At 39.4% G+C, this 18,772-nt stretch overlaps 2 protein-coding genes across 7 annotated transcripts in view; one reads left to right on the top strand and one right to left on the bottom strand.

The window, feature by feature from the left end:
* The window catches only part of LOC111155059 (NIMA related kinase 11), a 241,177-nt gene extending 235,520 nt beyond the window's left edge, over window positions 1-5,657 (bottom strand). The window contains exons 1-2 of one of the 2 annotated variants that reach the window (XM_022515086.1): window positions 5,524-5,657; window positions 2,708-2,978 (exon numbers count right to left, since the gene is read on the bottom strand). In XM_022515086.1, the coding sequence (XP_022370794.1) occupies window positions 2,708-2,877 (170 nt within the window). In that variant the 5' untranslated portion in view covers window positions 2,878-2,978; window positions 5,524-5,657. Of the gene's footprint in view, window positions 1-2,707; window positions 2,979-5,523 lie in introns of those variants that run through there. The other variant, XM_022515087.1, reaches the window with a different exon arrangement.
* Window positions 5,658-5,793: 136 nt separating this feature from the next.
* On the top strand, window positions 5,794-18,418 carry LOC111154933 (asteroid homolog 1). Of its 5 annotated transcripts, none has more exons than XM_022514891.1 (6): window positions 5,794-5,951; window positions 6,885-7,005; window positions 7,154-8,463; window positions 13,688-13,898; window positions 15,948-16,143; window positions 17,920-18,418. In XM_022514891.1, exons 3-6 carry the CDS (start codon window positions 7,159-7,161, stop codon window positions 18,248-18,250), a joined length of 2,043 nt encoding a protein of 680 aa, XP_022370599.1. In that variant the 5' UTR covers window positions 5,794-5,951; window positions 6,885-7,005; window positions 7,154-7,158; the 3' UTR covers window positions 18,251-18,418. The 5 variants fall into 5 exon arrangements, 4 of the variants coding, with proteins under 4 accessions (XP_022370599.1, XP_022370601.1, XP_022370600.1 ...); XM_022514893.1 differs by lacking the exon at window positions 5,794-5,951 and adding an exon at window positions 5,973-6,030; XR_002641112.1 differs by lacking the exon at window positions 5,794-5,951 and adding an exon at window positions 16,709-16,782 and having other exon boundaries at window positions 6,091-7,005; window positions 17,920-17,980.
* Window positions 18,419-18,772: the final 354 nt, after the last annotated feature.

Below are 18,772 nucleotides of genomic sequence, written 5' to 3'. Positions count from 1 at the left end.
AAGCAGGCTCCCTGTGGAGCAGAGAGCCTGCTTCCTCCTCTCTCTCTCTCTCTCTCTCTGCCTGCCTCTCTGCCTACTGGTGATCTCTGCCTGTCAAATAAATAAATAAAATCTTTAAAAAAAAAAAAAAAGAATAAGATTGGCTTTATATCTTGACCTGTTCACCTCCAAAGCATGTGGTCCTGTGGTCTTCACTATAACAAGTTACAGCCTTCCTTCAACCATTCTAGAATTTTGGGAGCAGCCATAGCCATGATTCTTCATGATTTTAGCAGAGAGTTCTAAAATCAATTGATCTAAAATCAAATGTCTGCAAAGACAGGCAGGTAGTAGAAAGGTGTGATACAGCTGTGTGAAGACACAGTGAAGAGTGGCAGCACATGGCTAAGTAAAGGGCACAGGGTCTAACTAAGGCGGGGGCGGCTGCTACCCACCTCCAGCCCATATGTTAGCAAATGTGACCAAATCTTTTGGTTTGTTTTTCTCCCCCAAGAGAAATGAAAAGTTCTATTTTTATGAGATTGTCCATTTTTAAATAGTGGCAATTAACTTAGACTAAAAAAGAAACAATAATCAACAGGCCAAACAAAACACATCTGAAGGCTGAATGTAGCCTATATATAATATGTTACAGAAATTCTGATGAGAATGATTCTACACTAGACTTTCTGGTATTAAATAACTTGTCAGTTATCCTCACTGTTGGATTCATTCCACACATCTAGGCTTCATCTGACATATTCAGCTTAATTTAGGTGTTTTCAGACTAGTAGTGCAAGTGCAAGAAGTTATTGACGAATCACTTCCCAACCAACCAGCCCCTTCCTCTCTCATTTCTCTCCCTCTGCTCCCCAACACCTACACACTTTACTCACCCATCATCTCAAGTCTGAAGCTTTCAAGTTTGGTCTTCATATATATTATTTTACGTCCCTTTGTTCAACTTTTTAGCCCTCCTGTGAATTCTCTTAAAATTCTTCACATTCCTTACTCACTGAAGAAACCAAAATTGATATAGTCTTTATGATCAGGGATAGAAGCAGAAAAATGTTCACCTTTAGCCCAGAAGGCTGATCTATAGCCTGCATAGTTCCGATAAGGATCAAATACATACTGGTTGCTACATTCTTATAAAGGGTCTCATGACTGCCTGTTTATCTCACTGATGATTAATATCAAGCTGAATGATAAGCACCAGAGAAATCTTGCAAAAGTAGTTTAACAATTAAAAATTTGAAGAAAACATTTATGATCTAATACTCCCTGCACATCCCCTCCCCCTTGAACACTAACCATATAACCACCAGTCTCATACAGTAAAAGTGAAGCTCTTTCTGCCCATGGGTCCTATCCCTGTGCTATAATAAAAGCACCTTTTTGCACTGAAAATGTCTCAAGAATTCTTTCTTGACTGTTTGCTCGTAGTCCCACATCATTTACAATGTGATTTTTACTAGTTCTGGGTCAGATTTAGGTCTCACTCTCAATGTTTCCATAAAGGTGCTCTAGTAATTTTCAGAAATTTATCATCCTGTTCTACATGGCTGGTATCATACCTCTAGGATTTACGGAAAATAATTCTTTTTGATAGGAGCCATGAAGGATGCTCTAAGGACACCAGAGAAGTGCTAGCGCTGTCACCATTCTTCATGTAGGAATTTATTGAAAACTACAAATTCTAGATAATTACTTCTTAAAATTCTAGACATAGAGACCATTTAAAAAGTTGATTTTGAAAATAAAATAGTAGCATCAACATTTGCCTTTATAATTCCTATGTAATATTAAGAAGTAGAAAATGTCTATCACACTCATTTTAAGTCTAATGGGCAAAAGCTCAAAGAATTTAGAGTAGCCTCAAAAATTCTAAAAAAAAAAGAATAGATTATGGGATGGAAGTCTGTTCTTCTGGAGTTAAGGGCTGATGTCCTGGATCATTCTTCCTTCTGCTTTCTCTTTTTCCTGTGTTTCTGATATATAAGTTTCTCATCTGAACTTCAGTTCTAACTAACTTTTCACTGTAGCAAATTCAAACAACTTCAAGCTAGAAAGGAAGATTCATCATTACCTTTAACAGACATACCATCCAACAGCACTATGAGTTTTTCTCTACCATGAAAGTTTAAGGGTCTGAACAAAATCAAAGAAAAGGAAGTAACAAGAGGGTCCTCAATATTATTAAGCTAATTTTAGATGAAGCCTGTGTTTGGTTTAAATGTCTAACTTGAGAGCTGTATGACTACAGATTTAGAAAAATTCCTTCATAGAAGAAGAAAAAAAAAAACCCTAATGCCATATTTCCCTTAGTACACCCTATTCACCTCAAGCGTGAATTACCATTTATTTGCATTTCATAACATTTCTAAAATTGCCATCATTATAAACAATTCTTACTTTCTCATTCAAGAAGTTCCAATCAAGTTAAGTGGAAGCAATGTTGTAATTGAGATTCTGGTATGCATAAAAATGATATTTTCACTTCATCTACCCCATTTCCCTATTCTAGGTCATTTAGGTACTTCACTCACCTGCTGACATACCTGTAAAAATCTTATCTTAAGACACCATTCAAGAAGCTTTTCTATCACTTACTAAATTCTTAGAATCCTAAATGCAAAGAGCAAATGGTACTCCATGTTCTTAATCAGCTAAGAGCTATGCATACAGGGCATCCAACTCAAAATTTGTATGAAGTATTTTTACTTACAATTCCTCTCCTTGTTTTGCTTTCTTGTCTGAAACCAGATAGACAGTTCCAAAACTTCCACTACCAAGTTTTTGTTCAAGGACATATCTTCTTGCAATCAAGGTCTTCGGATAAGTAGAAATGGCTATTGATCCATTCACACACTTAGCAGCCTCTTGGAATTTCAGCATTGCTCCAAACAAGAGAGAACTGGATTATTTGTTTATAGAAATTTAACATTCAAGTCTCCTAGAAGATGGGCCAAATACATCCAAGTAGTGTTGGTCAACCCCTTAAAAGTGAAAAGACCAGAGATCAGGTACAAAGAATGCTCAAGTATTCCTAACAATAAGTGTCAGTTTTTGACATTAATACCTGCACCTTGAATAGTGGATTCAATGACATCACATTTAATGACTTGAGAGAAAAATGTTGAAAGATAGTGATACTAGCAGATTCTAGTAGAAGACAGCTAAATATGGCAAAAGTGAGTTAGAATTAAACAATCTGTTTAAGATTTATACTCCCCACCTACTGCTTAAAAAAAAATCCAAATATAAGAACATTATAATTTCCTTAAATTTATACATTTGCATCACTCTTTTTGTAATTCTTCCCACCTTATGTCTATTTTGATTAACAAATAGTGAGTTAGGATTAAACTAGAAGTCAGCATAGAATTTTTTTTCCTGTAGACATTAAACCATGGTATTTGCATTTATTAGAATAGATGTGAAGAAGAATAAAGACTTCAGAATAAGTTTTTTTCCCATCCTAAACAAATTCTGGTCCAGTTTCTGAAGTTATTATATACACTGTGTATAAAGTAATCTCTCTGGATTGGAAACAAGAAGTATCACAAATGCAGTTCAAACCATAAATTGTATTTTAATGATAGCTAAATATAAATGTGTTATAGTTCCTCAAGGAACTATAAATGTACAGCAGGATTATGAAAAGTAGAACTGTTTTATATGATTGTATGCCTAGCAAAATCACTTTTACTTCATCAAAATGTAAAATGTTTTGTTAGTTATCATGAAAAGTGGATTTTGTTTAAAAATCTAAAAAAACATGATTTTAAATTGAAGACTGTCTATGCCTTGGAGTCAAGTTTTCATTCCAAAGCTATAAGACAAAAACTTAGTATGTTTAATGATAAAACAAGATGCTATCTGTGTAGTTTGGGGTTTATGATCAACAAACTTCACATAGTGGTGACAAATACAAAAATCCCTGGATTAGAACATAAACAGTAAATGTCCATTTACAGCATTTTTCTTCTTTAAATAATGCATTGATCAGTTAAGTTTTACTGGATGCCAGTGAGAAGTATTCTAGTAATGAGCTTTAAAAAAACAAACAAAAAAAAAAAAACCAAAAAAACAATTAAAAAGAGGGGAGTTGTGCTGGTTCAATGGGTACAGCACACCACTCTTGATCTTGGGGTTGTGGGTTTGAGCCCCATGTTGGGTGTGGAGATTACTTAAAAATAAAATCCAAAAAAAAAAAAAAAAAAAAAAGGAAGAAAGAAACCAAATCATCTGGTGGCTCAGTGCTCATACAACATTACTCTTGCGTTGAAACTTCAAAGCTGGAGCCCATACCCCAAAATCCCTGAATAAATAAAAAATTACGTCAGATTATCAAGATCACAGAAAACATTTGTGAAGTCTACTACTGCAAAAACAACTAAAGAGCAGGCCTCCAGATGTATATTTTGTTTGCTTTCTGTGCTCCCATAAAAGTGCTACTTTCTGGCCAAATTAAGGTGTTAAGAAAAATATATGGACTCACAGGCTTCTCAACTGAAAAGAACCCTTCAGATCACCCAGTAATTTTCCGTATTTTAGGGAAGTGTTTAGTGTTTAGTGAAGGACAGAACAGTTCTGAGAATCCAATTTCCCAATGGCTCCTATTTGTAAATGAGCTTTTAAACCCAGCCATGTCGCCTAAGCAGTCTGGCCTGGACCACAGAGTACTTCGGGACTAGGTTCCCAGACTCAGCCCTGCAATCCCCTTCCCCAGTCCACCTTTAGGCCATCGATCCCATTCATCTCTTCTGTGCAACCACAGAGCAACCCTAGTAGGTCCCCTGCCGTCTAGATTCCAGAACGTCCTAGATTCCAGAACATCTGTTCGGTTGTCAATGTTGCCTCGCCCCCACCTCAAGAAGGTTGTGAATGAAGTTGAGCGCCAGGAACACACCTTATCTTTTGTATCCTTGGCTCCTGTCATAGAGCAGGTGTTCAATAAATTTTCTTAAGGCAAACAAGAGTCCAGCAGGCCGACTGTTGCCCAAGGCGGGGGAGGCGGGGGGGGGGGGGGGTGCAGGGGGCGAGGGGAGTGGTGAGAAGAGGGAAGAGAAGATTTAGAAAGTTGGATGGGAACCGTGAGAAAGGTGAGAGATTACCTCCTGCAAACTGACCCTTTGAGGTAAAACTAGCCTGGTTGGGGCAAAAGGCCAGGGAGGGAGGGAGAGTGTTTATCACAGGTTGAAGTCAGTAGTTCTCTTCCCTGGTAATAATAAACGAGAGGAAGCAGACTGGACACCAGATTCTGCTAAAGTAGAACGCTAACTTTAAAGGTCAAACGAACATTCCTTGCCTCAACTTTGTTTTAAAAATTACACTTTCGCCAAGCGGGTTAACGTATGTGGAGGAGGCGCCAGCAACACGCTTCTCCGGAGACTGGAGCAGATCCGGGAGGTAAGGAGCTGAGAGAAGTGAAGAGATCGCGGGTACGGAGGCCCACGGACGTGGATCCCAGCTGGGGCAGCCTGAAGCCATCACTTTTCCCGGCTTCGGGGAGCCCGGCACACCCCGAGGAGCGCATACCTTTCGGAGTCGAGGGCGGAGAAGCGGCATGCCAACAGTCCCACCCGTAACTGGGACGTAAGTTGGGCAAGTCTCACGTAGGTGCAGCAGCGCGGCAGAGCTCCAAGACCTCCCCGCATAGTTGTTGGGCGCCGTTGCCAGGGAGACGGCGCGGGGCATCCTGGGAAGCCGGAGCCAGGCTGCACGGAGCCGGTCTCCGAGGCGGAAGTGTGCACCGACCCAAGTGGGCGGAGAAAGACGATCAGGCCTGATCCGCCTGGCTTTCCTACCCTGACAGCCGCCATTTCGGAGCTTAGTTCCCGGCCCGCCTTTAGGGACATCGTGCCTGCAGGCCCAGGAGAGCCTGGGCCCCCGGCGCAGCCTGGCATCACTGGATTCGAGGAACCGAGTGACGTCATACGCGGAGACTTCCGGTTCCCGCTCTTAAGGTGGGACTCTCACGTGCGGCCATTTCAAGCAGGGGCAGTCTTTTAATGGAAGGGCTGGTGCCCTGGGAGGAAGATGCAGGTGGGCTCCTCTTCTGGTCGGGGTAACGAGCTGTGAGGGTTGTGGTAGCGTGATGTATAAAGGCCTGTGTTTGACGACTAACATCAGACCTTCTGTGAGCCTTTCTCCTATCCAGCACGCAAAGCTTTGCAAGACATAAATAAATGACTGCTATGCCGGATAAAGTGCTGAGGGTAGGGCTAAAATTAGGGTGAATTGAGTGGCGCGCAAAATGCAAGAGGGTGCCCCAAAAGTCTGTAATCAAGGTAAATATATTTTAATGCAATATATTTAAAAACCAAAATTAATGCATTAGAAATCCATGGTTGACAAAATTTCGTGGTTTTAAATAAAGACAGTGCCATACTAAGCCATACTGGAGCATGAGGCGAAAGGAAAAGCTAGTAACACATATGCTGTGACTTAAGTGAGCCAGATAAGGAACGATTTTCCTGGTACTGAACCGGATAAGCAAAGACAAGAAGATGGAAAGAGCCTGTGGTCAGGGTGAAACTGGAGAGTTAAGTCCCCCATGCTCATGAAGCAGTAATTTTCCTTACTCAAACTATGCCAGTTAAGCTGGGCCCAACAACAAGCCAAGGCCTAAAAGAAATTCCCAGACTGTCAATAAAGAAAAACTGGTTGCGTATCATTGACCCTACATACTTTAGTTAACTGAAGCCAAGTGCTCTCTGATTTATTATGAGATTGAGGAGGGTATCATTTTTATAGCTTAGGACTTTTTATTTTGACCCTACACAAATAATCTGTGTTGTAAAATGGTGACTGTTACCTATCTCACTATCAGAATCCACAGTAGTCTTTGTTAGTATGTCAGTAATGGGCTTTAACTGATTTTCTTTTAAAATCAACAGCCTCCATTCCTATCTAGAGATCAAACTCCATGAAACCATTGCATTTGTGCCTTATCACACATGGGGAAAGCAAAAGAAAATGAGAATGCACTCAGCTAGCTGGTGCTGCCTGAGCCTCTAGGTAAGAATTGAGATGCTAACCCCTAATATGTGCTGTTTAAAGAACTGTTCATAACATTTGCTGTTGGTTTTTCGTACTGGAAATGATGACTTGGTCCCCAGTAAACAGTATCAATTGAAAGTGTGTTCTGTTGTTTTAAATTCTTCAGTCATCATGGGTATTCGAGGACTAATGAGTTTTGTGGAAGATCATAGTAATGAGTTCTTCACTGATTTGAAGATGCGAGACACAAAAATCGTCATTGATGGCTATGCTCTCTTCCATCGGCTCTGCTTCAGCTCAAACTTGGAACTTCGGTATGGAGGGGACTATGATTCTTTTGCAGATGTTGCACAAAAATTCTTTGAATCACTGTTTGTTTGTAATATCTGTCCATATGTTGTATTAGATGGAGGATGTGACATTTCCGATAAAAAGCTTAAAACTTTAAAGGATCGAGCAAGAGAAAAGATCCAGATGGCTCATTCCCTTTCTGTTGGTGGGGGTGGGTATGTGTGTCCTTTACTCATCCGGGAAGTGTTCATTCAGGTTTTGATCAAGCTACAGGTGTGTTTTGTCCAGTGCTTTTCAGAAGCAGATAGGGACATTATGACACTGGCTAATCATTGGAATTGCCCTGTGTTATCATCAGATAGTGACTTTTGCATCTTTGACTTAAAAACTGGGTTTTGCCCATTGAATAGCTTTCAGTGGAGAAATGTGAACACTATCAAAGGCACACAAGACTGCTATATCCCTGCCAAGTGCTTTTCCCTTGATGCACTCTGCCATCACTTCAGCAATATGAATAAAGCTCTGCTACCTCTCTTTGCGGTGCTATGTGGAAATGATCATATTAATCTGCCCATCATAGAGACATTCTTAAGTAAAGTATGTCTTCCTCTTGGAGCTACCAGTTCTAAGGGGAGGAGACACCACCGAGTTTTGGGACTTCTGAATTGGTTATCTCATTTTGCCGACACTGCTGAAGCACTCGATAATGTTCTGAAATATCTCCCGAAAAAGGATCGTGAAAATGTTAAGGAAATTCTCTGCTGTTCCATGGAAGAATACCAGCAATCTCAGGTGAAGCTGCAGGACTTTTTCCAGCATGGTACTTACGCCTGCCCAGCCGCCCTGAATCTGGACTTACCAGAGTGGGTATTAGTGGCTTTGGCCAAAGGCCAGCTGTCTCCTTTCATCAGCGATGCTTTGGTGCTAAGAAGGACCATTCTTCACACACAGGTGGAAAATATGCAGCAACCGAATGCCCACAGAGTATCTCTGCCCATTCGGCAAATGATCTATGGGCTTCTTTTGAATGCCTCTCCACATCTGGAAAATATGTCCTGGAAGGCATTGCCTTCTCAGCCTCTAGCTTTCAGCGAAGTGGAAAGGATTAATAAAAATATCAAAACATCGATTGTTAATGCAGTAGCACTGCCCAAGGATCATGCGGACTTAAGCAAATTGACTGAGGTAAGTGTTTGTAACGCTAATCTAATTTTTGTTAAGTACTTTACAGGTTAAAAAGTGCTTTCATGCATATTCCCTCTCTTAATATAACCAAATGACGTTGGTTGCTCTAGTCCCCCCATTTCATAGCAGACAAAACTAGGACTCAAAGTAGGTTATTGTGTGATATGTCAGCCAGAGAGTTGCAGTGTTAGGACTCAAACCCAGGTCTTTTAGCCCCAGATCTGCCATTTCCATTCTACTTCGGTATTCTGTGTTATTTTGCAGTTATTACTGCTATTCTGTTGATACTAGCTATTAATAAATTGGGGTCATGTGACTTTAGAAGACAAGGAAAAGGAAAAAATTCTGAGCTGCAAAAAGAAGTGTGCCTTGAAGATATTGATCAAAGGCATGATGAATATCTTAGATTGCATCAGATTTCAATTAAGATTAATACTGATGCTTGCTTGGGTCTAATTTTTCATTTTTATCAATGAGGACCTCTTTTTTTTAGGCTTTAGGTTTATGACATCATAATGATTAGTTTGATATTGAAAATATGACTCTTAGCCTAACTCAGTGTTGTTTAAACCTGAGTAACACTCTGAGCAATCCACTTTTCAAAATAAAAAATAATTTATGGATCCCAGTGTTTATTGTTTGTAATATTACATAAATATATTAAAAATTATAAATAGAGGGCCAACTAGGTGACTCAGTTAAGCATCTGGCTCTTGATTTCAGCCCAGGTGATGATCTCAGGGTCCTGAGATCGAGCCCCAAGAAGGGCTCTGCGCTGCACATGGAGCCTGCCCCTCCCCCTCACACCTTTCCTTGGGCTCACTCTCCCTCTCAAAAAATTATAAATAAGTATGAAACTGCTTATGCTAACACAAAGTTACAGTTAAGTGCAGATAAACTTAAAATGCCAATTGTAGTGGCAATGAGAGTTTTCTTAAATTCAACTAATGTTCAGATTCATGAGACTCTCATAGACCATTCCTGGTACCAGTCTACTCAAGCCTATAGGACAGCAACCATAGCTTCCCAGCAGGTTTGAATCAGGCTTTCCTTTCCTGTGGGAGTTTTTCCAACAGTCTACACCACTGGTTCTCCAGTGGGATGATTTGTCCTCCTACCTCCCACAGGGGACATTTGGCAGTGTCTGGAGACACTTTTGATTATCACTACCTAGGTAGTTAGGGGAAGGAGGAGTGTTGCTACTGGCATCAGTGGGAAGGGGCCAAGCATGCTGCTAAACATCTTAAAATGCACCAGACAGCCCCTCCCAGGAACAAGGCATTATCCAGACTGAAATGTAGCAATGCCAGTAGCTGGCCTACACTGTTGGCTAGGCACTAAATTCTTTAATTTCCCCATTAGTGCCTGCTCAGGCACGAGGAAATGAGATCCACATCAGGTGGGTATCAGTGCCTCCTTAGCAATGAGGAATGACTGTTCATGTGATGTGTTTCTTTAAGGGGTGCTGAAATGTTCTGGAATTAGTGATGCTTGCACAAGCTTATAAATATATTAAAATTGCGGGGGGGGGGTTGGGGAGTAAAGTAACAGGGTGAGGGCATTAAGGAGGGCACATGTGATGAGGACTGGTTGTTATATGCAACTAATGAATCATTGAACACTACATGAAAAACTAATGCTGTACTATACAGTGGCTAACTGAACATAATAAAAGTAAAATTATAAATAAATAAAAGTAAATAGAAGAGTGAATTTATAACATGTGAATTATATCTCAAAAAAAGAAAAGGTCTCACTGGCCTCCTTCCCCCTCCTTTTTTGTAACAATTCCATAAACATAGCTTCCGGGCCCCCTGCAAGGGCCATGCCTAATTATAGGTCACTATGCTCAAGGAAGCCCCACGATATGATGTCCTCATTTGGGTTTACAGTTCACTTATACAAACCTAGATGCAATTTTACAAGAGTTATTTTTACCATGCTAAGTTAAAACTAACTTTATCACATTTCCAGGGTGACAGAAGTAGAAAGTTGAGCATAGGTCAAATTCCAAACAGAAGGGATTTATTAAAACTTTTCCCATATGAGCAAATTAGCAACATTCTAAATGATGATATTTTGCTAAAATTACATTTCTCCTCACAACATAAATGGTGCTGTGATGGAGAGTTTTTAAAACTTTTTTATGGCTTTATTGAGAAGTGCTGTACAGGGAAGTGCCCATATTTAAAGTGTGTTTCCATCTGTGAATCCATCTTGCAAACTAAAATAATGAATGTATGACACAATCCTAAAAGTTTCCCCTTGCCACTTTGCAGTTCATCCCTCCCTGAGTGTGTACACAGAGCAAAGTACACAGACGATTGTACAGCCTGATGAATTGTTACCAATCAACGCTACCCTGTAAAGAACGTTCATCAGCACCCCAGTAGTTTTGCCTAATGTCTGGTTTGAGCAGCCCCTCTCTCCCCTCTCTGGTAATCACTATCCAGACCTGTAATAACATTGAAAAGTTTTAACTTTTTTTATCTTATAAAAATGGGATCATAGAATAGGAATTCTCTCATTGGGCTTCTTTTTTTCACTTGATGTTTATGAGACTCACATCACTGTGGGAAGCTCTTGATCATTTATATCTCATAGCTGTGTGGGAATATACCACAATTGATTTTTCCATTTTGCAGTTGATGGGCATTTGGGTAGTTTGCAGTTTGGGCAATTATGAATAGGGCTATGAGCATTCTGGTGCACATCATTTGCTGAAAATAGGGACACATTTCTATTGCATATACCACTAGGAGTGGAATTGTTAGAAGATATGCGTGTGTTCAGTTTATAAGACAGATTGTCAAATGGACTTCCAAGGTGGTTTAACCAATTAATTCCCACCAGCAGTTTATGAGGGTTCCTCTTAATTTACACCTCTCCTGACACTTTGTGTTTTTTATCCTTTAAGTTTTAGCTATTCTGATGTTTGTATGGTGGCATCATTTTAGCCAATTTGGTGGATGTTAAATTTGCATTTTTCTGATGACTTATTTTTGAGCACCTTTTATGTGTCAATTGGCCATTTGGGTATTGTTACATAATTTTTTGTTCAAAGTCTTTTGCCCATTTTTCTTTTGGCTTTTTATTTCTGTATATGTGTCCTGTGTCAAATAACATGTAAACAGATTCTCAAATTCTGTAGGTTCTTTTCATTCTAATATGTTTTGATGAACAGAAGTTCTTAATATAGTCCAGCTTAAATTTATTATTTATGATTATCACTTCCGTGACCTACTTAGAAAATTAGTCTACTTCAAGGTCATGACTTTTTTTTTTTTGCCTTTCATATTTAGGTCTATGATCTGTCTGCAACTGATTTTTCTGTGTATGGTGTGACATAAGGATCAGGGCACATTTTCCCCCATATAAAAATCCAGTTGAGCCAGTGAGTGTAGCATGCTGATTATCCTTCTTGCTAAGTGGAGATGATAAGTGTTCTCATCACTTACCTATATTCAAAACAGGGTAAAATTTTAAGTTCACTTTCTGTATGGTGAGATCTTTTAGCTTTCCCTAGGCATAAACTCATCAGTTCTGCACTTAGCTCATTATTGCTAACTCTCATTAGCCCATGATAATTCTAAATGGTATCAGGTGCAAATGTGATTCCAAAGACAAATGCACAATATGAATAGAAATTTTGTGACAGTTATCTGCTTTGTGCCAGCTGTTGTAATAGAAACTTTATAGTTACTTAATTCCCACAGTAACCACATAGTTTCCATTTTGGTTATGTTAGTTGCAGTGGATAGAGCTCCACTCAAGCTAAGCAATGGGAGGTTAATCATAAGGTGAGATGGAAGTGGACTATTCTCTGGGAGTAAGACAGTGCCAGGACCAGCCTCTCTCTGGGTGTCTCTGTTTCTCTGTAGGATTTTCTACAGGCTTGTGCTTTCAGACTTGTCACATGGGATAAAAGTTAACCAGATTTAAGGGCTATGAGCAGAGCAGTTATAGGTCAGAAAAGAATTCATGTATTTCCTTAGCTTTACTTGGTGCATTTTCCTACCCATTGAGATCATAGAGTTTTTGTTTATTAATCGCTACTTCCCATAAGAGTGATTGATTACACTGTAGAGCATTTTGCATAGTTCTAATTTTAAGAAGTTTACCAGTATCAAAATCTTAAACCCATGTTTATAAATTATATTTAATACTCTCTGCATCAGTGATGAAACGATTTTGTCAATTATGATGTGTTGTATTTCAAGGTTAACATGTCCATTCCCAGCTGTCAACACACTGATGACAAACCTGTTTTTAAGATGCTGAGCAATTTTCATCCTTTCAGAAAGTTAAGAAAAATACTTTTCTGGCTGCACGTTGACACTAGGAATACAACGGTTTTTTTCTCTAAGTTTGATCATAAAGTTCTTCTGAAGGTGCCCTTTTAATAGTCCTAATGTCCTTATTTTAGAAGTATGTGACCTAGAAGGTCCCTTATGGTTCTTAAGATCCATTAAGGTAAAGTTATTTCAAGAAGTCTGAAATCCTCATAGCTGTTAACTCCCTTTTATTTGAAGGGCACTCTAACACATGGCGTAGAAGTGAGTGTGGTGTGTTACTGCAAGCGGTGAGGTACTCCTTAAATATTCCCATCTCCCTTGACTATATGTCTCACCTACAAGCAGCTACCCTGCAACAGTCCCTGTGTGGGAAAACAAAAAGATAATAAAACATTCACCTGGGCAGGGACAGGAGACAGGACCCAAACAAACAGAAGCTTGTCTGATATGCCACAAAGGGTACATAAAATCTAAGTTTGCCTTCTAGAGGTGATCGGTAATGGCATCATGAAGAAGGTGGGGACTGAATATTCACTGGCAAGTAAGAGTAGGGCTAAATATAGATCTTTGTTTCTCAAAGCAGAATAGTTAAAATGCAGATTCCTGGGTTCCTCTCAGATTTATTGAATCAAAATTTAGGGGCTGGGACCTGAAAACTGAATTTTTTAACAAGCTTCCCAAGTGATATATCCACTGAAGATGTTCACCAGCCGACATAGAAGATAGAATGACATGAGTAAGGGCTGTGTAGTGAGGGTAGACAATATATCCATACAACCATATTTATTAAGCACCCGGTGGCTGATTTCTTTCCCCAGGAAGATAAGAAACTGACAGAGCAATACATTTGCATTAAAGTGTTTTCATACTAGAAAAACAATAAAGACATTCCCAAAGTAACTTGCAGGATGTTTGGTATGTATTTTCAGCTCTCCTTGGCCAAACGGCAGATACTTCTGTTAGACACCCTGAAGGTGAAACAGACCATCCTGGAACCAATTCCTTCTTCACTGAAGCTGCCCATTTCTGTCAGTTGCTACTGGTTGCAGCACACAGAGTCCAAGGCAAAGCTGCATCACCTCCAGGCCTTACTGCTAGGGATGCTGATGGGGCCCTTGCATGCCATAATAACCAGCCCTGGTAGGTATCTGGAAATTCCAGGAGTAAATATTTGCATGTTACTTGCATGTAATACAAGTTTAAACAAGCGAAAAAATATTCTTGGATTATTCCCTCACATCAGTTATATCCAAAACTTAGGAATAGAGGGACTAAAGTATCATCCATTCATTGGCAGATGTTTCTGAGCACTTGTATGTGCCAGGCTCTGTGCTACACAGCTTGACAACGGCCCAGCAGTTAGGATGTGCTGATACTGCGGAATCCCACCTGCTCTGTGGCACCTAATGCTTTAATCTCTGAAGTCAGAATGTATAATGTGCCAGTTACATTCTGTCTTCCGTGTAACCTGGCCCTATCAATACAGCGGCAACATCATCACTAGAAATGGATTTAAAATAGTCTGGTCGGTGAAACTTCTGAATACCTACAGTCATAATAAACATTCATGCTTGTGCTGTTTTATTATTTCTTCTCCACTGTAAGTTTCAATTAGTGTGTTAGTGATGCTAGAAATAGTAACTTTTCTATTACAGAAATACACTTTAAGGCAGTTTCAACTGCATTTAAGTATCAGGTGAAATAAGTGAGAATGCATTGAAGCACTTCAATTCTCCAGTGGAATTACTCCCTTTAAAAGATTATGAATGCTGTTAACACTTTATCTAAACATGTATAATCATTATCACACTCCAGAACAGTGCTAATATCTAATCTAATGGCCACTAGTCACATGTGGCTATTTAAATTAAAACCAGCTTCTCCTTGGGGTGCCTGGGTGGCTCAGTGGGTTAAAGCCTCTGCCTTCAGCTCAGGTCATGATCTCAGGGTCCTGGGATCGAGCCCCGCATCGGGCTCTCTGCTCAGCAGGGAGCCTGCTTCCTCCTCTCTCTCTGCCTACTTGTGATCTCTGTCTGTCAAATAAATAAATAAATCTTTAAAAAAAAAAAAAAACAACACCAGCTTCTCCTTGACAACCAGGCACATTTAAGTGCTCAGTAGCCACATATGGCTACAGGCTGAATTCGACAGCACAGATCCAGAACAGTTCATCGTTGCTGAAAGTTCTGGTGGACAGTGCTACACTGGAGTTTACTTTTAAAAATAAGTTAAATGAGAATGAATCAGTCTAGATTCCAGGACTCCCAAGTGTGAGAGTTGTTGTCAGAAGAGACTGTTGTTGTTTTAGGACAGCCAACTTAATGCAAAACAAGTTAAGGCCCACTGTTGGTTTTCTGTCATTTAAGAACATTCTCAGGGCACAAGCCTGTGAGTTTTTACCTGAGTCCAGCAGAAGGGGCACGTCAAGGGTCTGTTTCTTTTCTTTTAGGAATTGTGGACCCTGCACCCAGGCAGGCTCAGTGCCTTGCTGCTCGCTAATTGGTAAAAGGTGGGCCTCCTTTTTATTACTTTCAAGTTGGTCCAGTGTCATTTTGCACGCCCCCACACAAGCAAACGTGCAGAAGCTTACAGTTGAACACACAGAGCACTCTTCCTTGCCTAGGGTTGTTGCTTCTTGCCTCTTATCCTCTACTGTGTGATGTAGATGACTGACCATATTCTCCTTGAGTCATGCTTTTGTTTTCCTCCCACAAAGCAGAAGTTAGTGTGCTTTGAACACAGAGGCTGTGTTAAGTGCACTGTAGCATAGAGGCAGGCCTCCATAGAAGGAAATTTAGTGAACAAGAACAGTGAAGAGAATTACGTTTAATAGTAATTTGTATTTTTCAGAGAGACAGATTTAGGGTTTGGAGAGTTCAGATGCAGAGGTGTTTAAGGTTAGGTAGTAAACCAGTGGAAGAGATGTTATTTTAAGGGAAAAAAAATAAATAATTTGGGGTTGAATAGTTAGGTCATCATTAAAAAGGCATTTCAGTATAAATATTTCAATTTATACAGCAAGGCTTTTACACTGATGTTAAAATAGTAAAGAGCCAGAAGAGAAAAGCATTTTGGTTATTTAAACTAATTTTTTTTTTCTTTATGGAATTCAAAGTTCTGTATATAGAGAAAATTACAAGCTATACAGTGTTTTTGGAAATACTGCCCTTGGGTTGTTTCTTTGTCTAGATAAGGAAGAGCTGCGGGAGGTTGGTGCTAGGATGTTGTATGAAGAGTTCCAGAGAGTGAAGGAGCAGACACGGCCGGGCACGAGACTGGACTTAGACACAGCTCACATCTTCTGTCAGTGGCAGTGCTGTCTGCAGATGGGGATGTATCTCAATCAGCTGCTGTCCACTCCTCTCCCGGAACCAGACCTAACTCGGTAAGCACCACGGGAAACTAGTTCAGATGGCTGCACACAGAAGTAAATACTTTTATTTATACTTAAAGCACGTAAGTTATGTTTTAAAAATTAATCTTAGTATAATTGGTCTTGGATCACCATTATAGCTAAAGAGCTGGAAAAAGGAGAAATATTAATTTTGTTCCATACTCCCAAAAAGTACCCATGATTAGATCAAAGATTTAAAAACTGCCCCGTAAAGTAAGAAAAGAGGCAGTTGGTAGGATATAAGTTGTTCCTTCATTTCTCTCAGGTCTTTGTTCAAATATCACTTTATAGAAGCTTCTTCTGATTACCGTTCTGGGATATTATTCTCTACTTCCAGTCACTCTAGTCCTATTACTCTTTTGGACTTTTGTAAATTGCATTTCTTACTACTTGGCAAACTGTTCACATATTCGTTCAAATATTTATTAAGCCCGTGTGCTAGAGTGTAGTGAACAAAACAAATTTTTTAAAATCTCTGTTGTCATGGAGCTTTTTAATTCTAGTGAGATGACTAAGATGCTTCAGTGAACTTTATCTAGGGTTTTTGTTTTGCCAGGTAAGTATGAAGAAGGGAGAGGCAACCTGTATGCCAGGAAGTGATGATGTGTTGGACTATGGAGTTGAAGCTGGGTAAGAAAGAAAGGATAGCAGTAGGGTGTGGGCCAGTGAAAAAGTGCTACATTCACTGGATTGGGACATCCTGGTGATTGTCCATCCAGGAGATCCCAGAGGGAGAGAGGAAGATAAAGGGGAGATTGTTAGCAAATGGAGCTGGGATTATAGATGTGCTTTGTCTCTCCCCACTTGAATGTAAGGTCTGTGAGGACAGAGACTTAGCTATTTTATTTACTTTTGTAGCCCCAGGGCCTAACATATAGTAAGTACTCAAATATTTGTCAAATAAATTGAGTGATACATGAATGGAGGTGTATAAAATATACTGGTATGACTTCAAATGTTTTAAGGTCTAAAGCTTCCTAAACAGTAAATAGTGTTAATAGATCCCTAGTGTTAATAGTGTTAATAGATCCTAATAGCTGAGCTACTCCTAGAACCTTCTACCAGTAAGATTAATTGGACTTTGACTTGTGGATTCTTTATGCCCTTTCCTTAAATAATTTAGGTCATTCTTGACTGGATCCTCTCTAGCTACCATATATCCCTTTACAACAGAACAGAGAAAAACAGGACCAAACAGTTCTCCTCATGATGATTTCAGCAGGACTCTTCTTGCATCTCAGCATTACTAGAGTTTATTAAATGATGATCTTACACTGATCAGTTGCTAAGGCACCAGTGAATCAACTCTGACATTAAGTTATATATTAAATTTGTGGCTTCCAGTTAATCCCATCTTGTATTTCTGAAGTAGGTTTTCAGTGCAAGTGAATCAGTGAACTTGCAAGTGCTGCCACTAAATTTTCTCATATTTCAACAGACTGCCTGTTTGGTTTATCAGACATTTTTAATTCCTTTTCTTTGAAGTGTTAAGAGGCCTGCTCAACTTTTGGCTAGTTGCAGACCCAGCAAGCATCTATCATTTGTTGGTAAAAAGTTTTTAAGTATCACCAGCCAAGTTTGTAATAACAACTCAGATCTTCCTTCAAGGAACAGAGTTTTTGTATTTTTTTTAAGTTATTTTAATAATAAAGAAGCAAGAAGAGTTCTCATTGTTTAGCTGCATTTGTTGAAGCCATGTTAATGACCATTATCGCTGCAATGAACCTATGCTTTACCAACACTCTGTTTTTCTCTCCCGTTGAACAGACTGTATAGTGGAAGCCTGGTGCATGGACTATGCCGACAACTGCTAACATCAACTTCTGTGGAAAGTCTCCTGAGCATGTGCCCTGAGGCAAAGCAACTATACGAACATCTGTTCAATGCCATAAGGTCATATGCCCCTGCTGAATTATTCCTTCCAAAGGGTAAATCAAATTCAAAAAAAAGAAGACAAAAGAAACATGGTACCAGCTGGTCAAAGAACAGAATGGGAACCACCTCAGACACTAGATGCTGTTATGAGGGAAGCAATCGTTTTGGGCTATTAATGGCTGAAAATTTGGAGGAACAAATTGAGGTCTCAGAGCTTGAATAAACTCAGCCTGCAACCAGATGTATCATTGTTAAAACTTTTGTTACCTCCCTTGAAATGATTAATTGTTTTATTCAGAATCTGTTAGGGAATAAATTTTGTAAGAGGCAACCTTTGAATCCCAAGGTATTTTGTATTCTGCTTTTAATAAACACAACCTGATTTAAGAAACTTCTGTATTTTCTTAAACACATTTGAAAGCATGTTTGTACTTCTTATGTTCCATTTCAGGAAGTTAATAATAAGTCTATAACCTTTCCACTGCAGCAATTCAGCCAGCTATGTTTCCAAAAAGAATGGAATTCCTACTTCAATTATTTCCTATAAGCAGAAGTGGGGTTATTATTTCAAAACATTTTTTTTTCCCTTCAACTGCTTCCTCTTCATCCTTTATTCTGAAAGGCCTGAGGCCTTAGAAAAGTGAGGGTGCCAGACACAAAGTAAACACCTTTAAGTACTAGGAAAATGAGACCACGGCAGGCTTAGGAACACTTTACATGCTCCAGGTTTTAAAGCAGAAGTTGA

This window comes from Enhydra lutris, unplaced genomic scaffold (genome assembly GCF_002288905.1).
Source record: "Enhydra lutris kenyoni isolate GAN:26980312 unplaced genomic scaffold, ASM228890v2 scaffoldscaffold39, whole genome shotgun sequence".
NCBI classification, from domain to species: Eukaryota; Metazoa; Chordata; class Mammalia; order Carnivora; family Mustelidae; genus Enhydra; species Enhydra lutris.
Note: the sequence above shows the minus strand (reverse complement) of the source record. Positions and strands in the feature narration are given on the sequence as shown.

What these genes read in the sequence shown, in the direction of transcription:
- LOC111154933 (XM_022514891.1), top strand. Translation starts at nt 7,159, where the DNA reads ATGGGTATTCGAGGACTAATGAGTTTTGTGGAAGATCATAGTAATGAG. An exon ending in ACTTAAGCAAATTGACTGAG is followed by an intron (nt 8,464 to 13,687) that starts GTAAGTGTTTGT and finishes ATGTATTTTCAG; the next exon opens with CTCTCCTTGGCCAAACGGCA. An exon ending in CCGGAACCAGACCTAACTCG is followed by an intron (nt 16,144 to 17,919) that starts GTAAGCACCACG and finishes CCCGTTGAACAG; the next exon opens with ACTGTATAGTGGAAGCCTGG.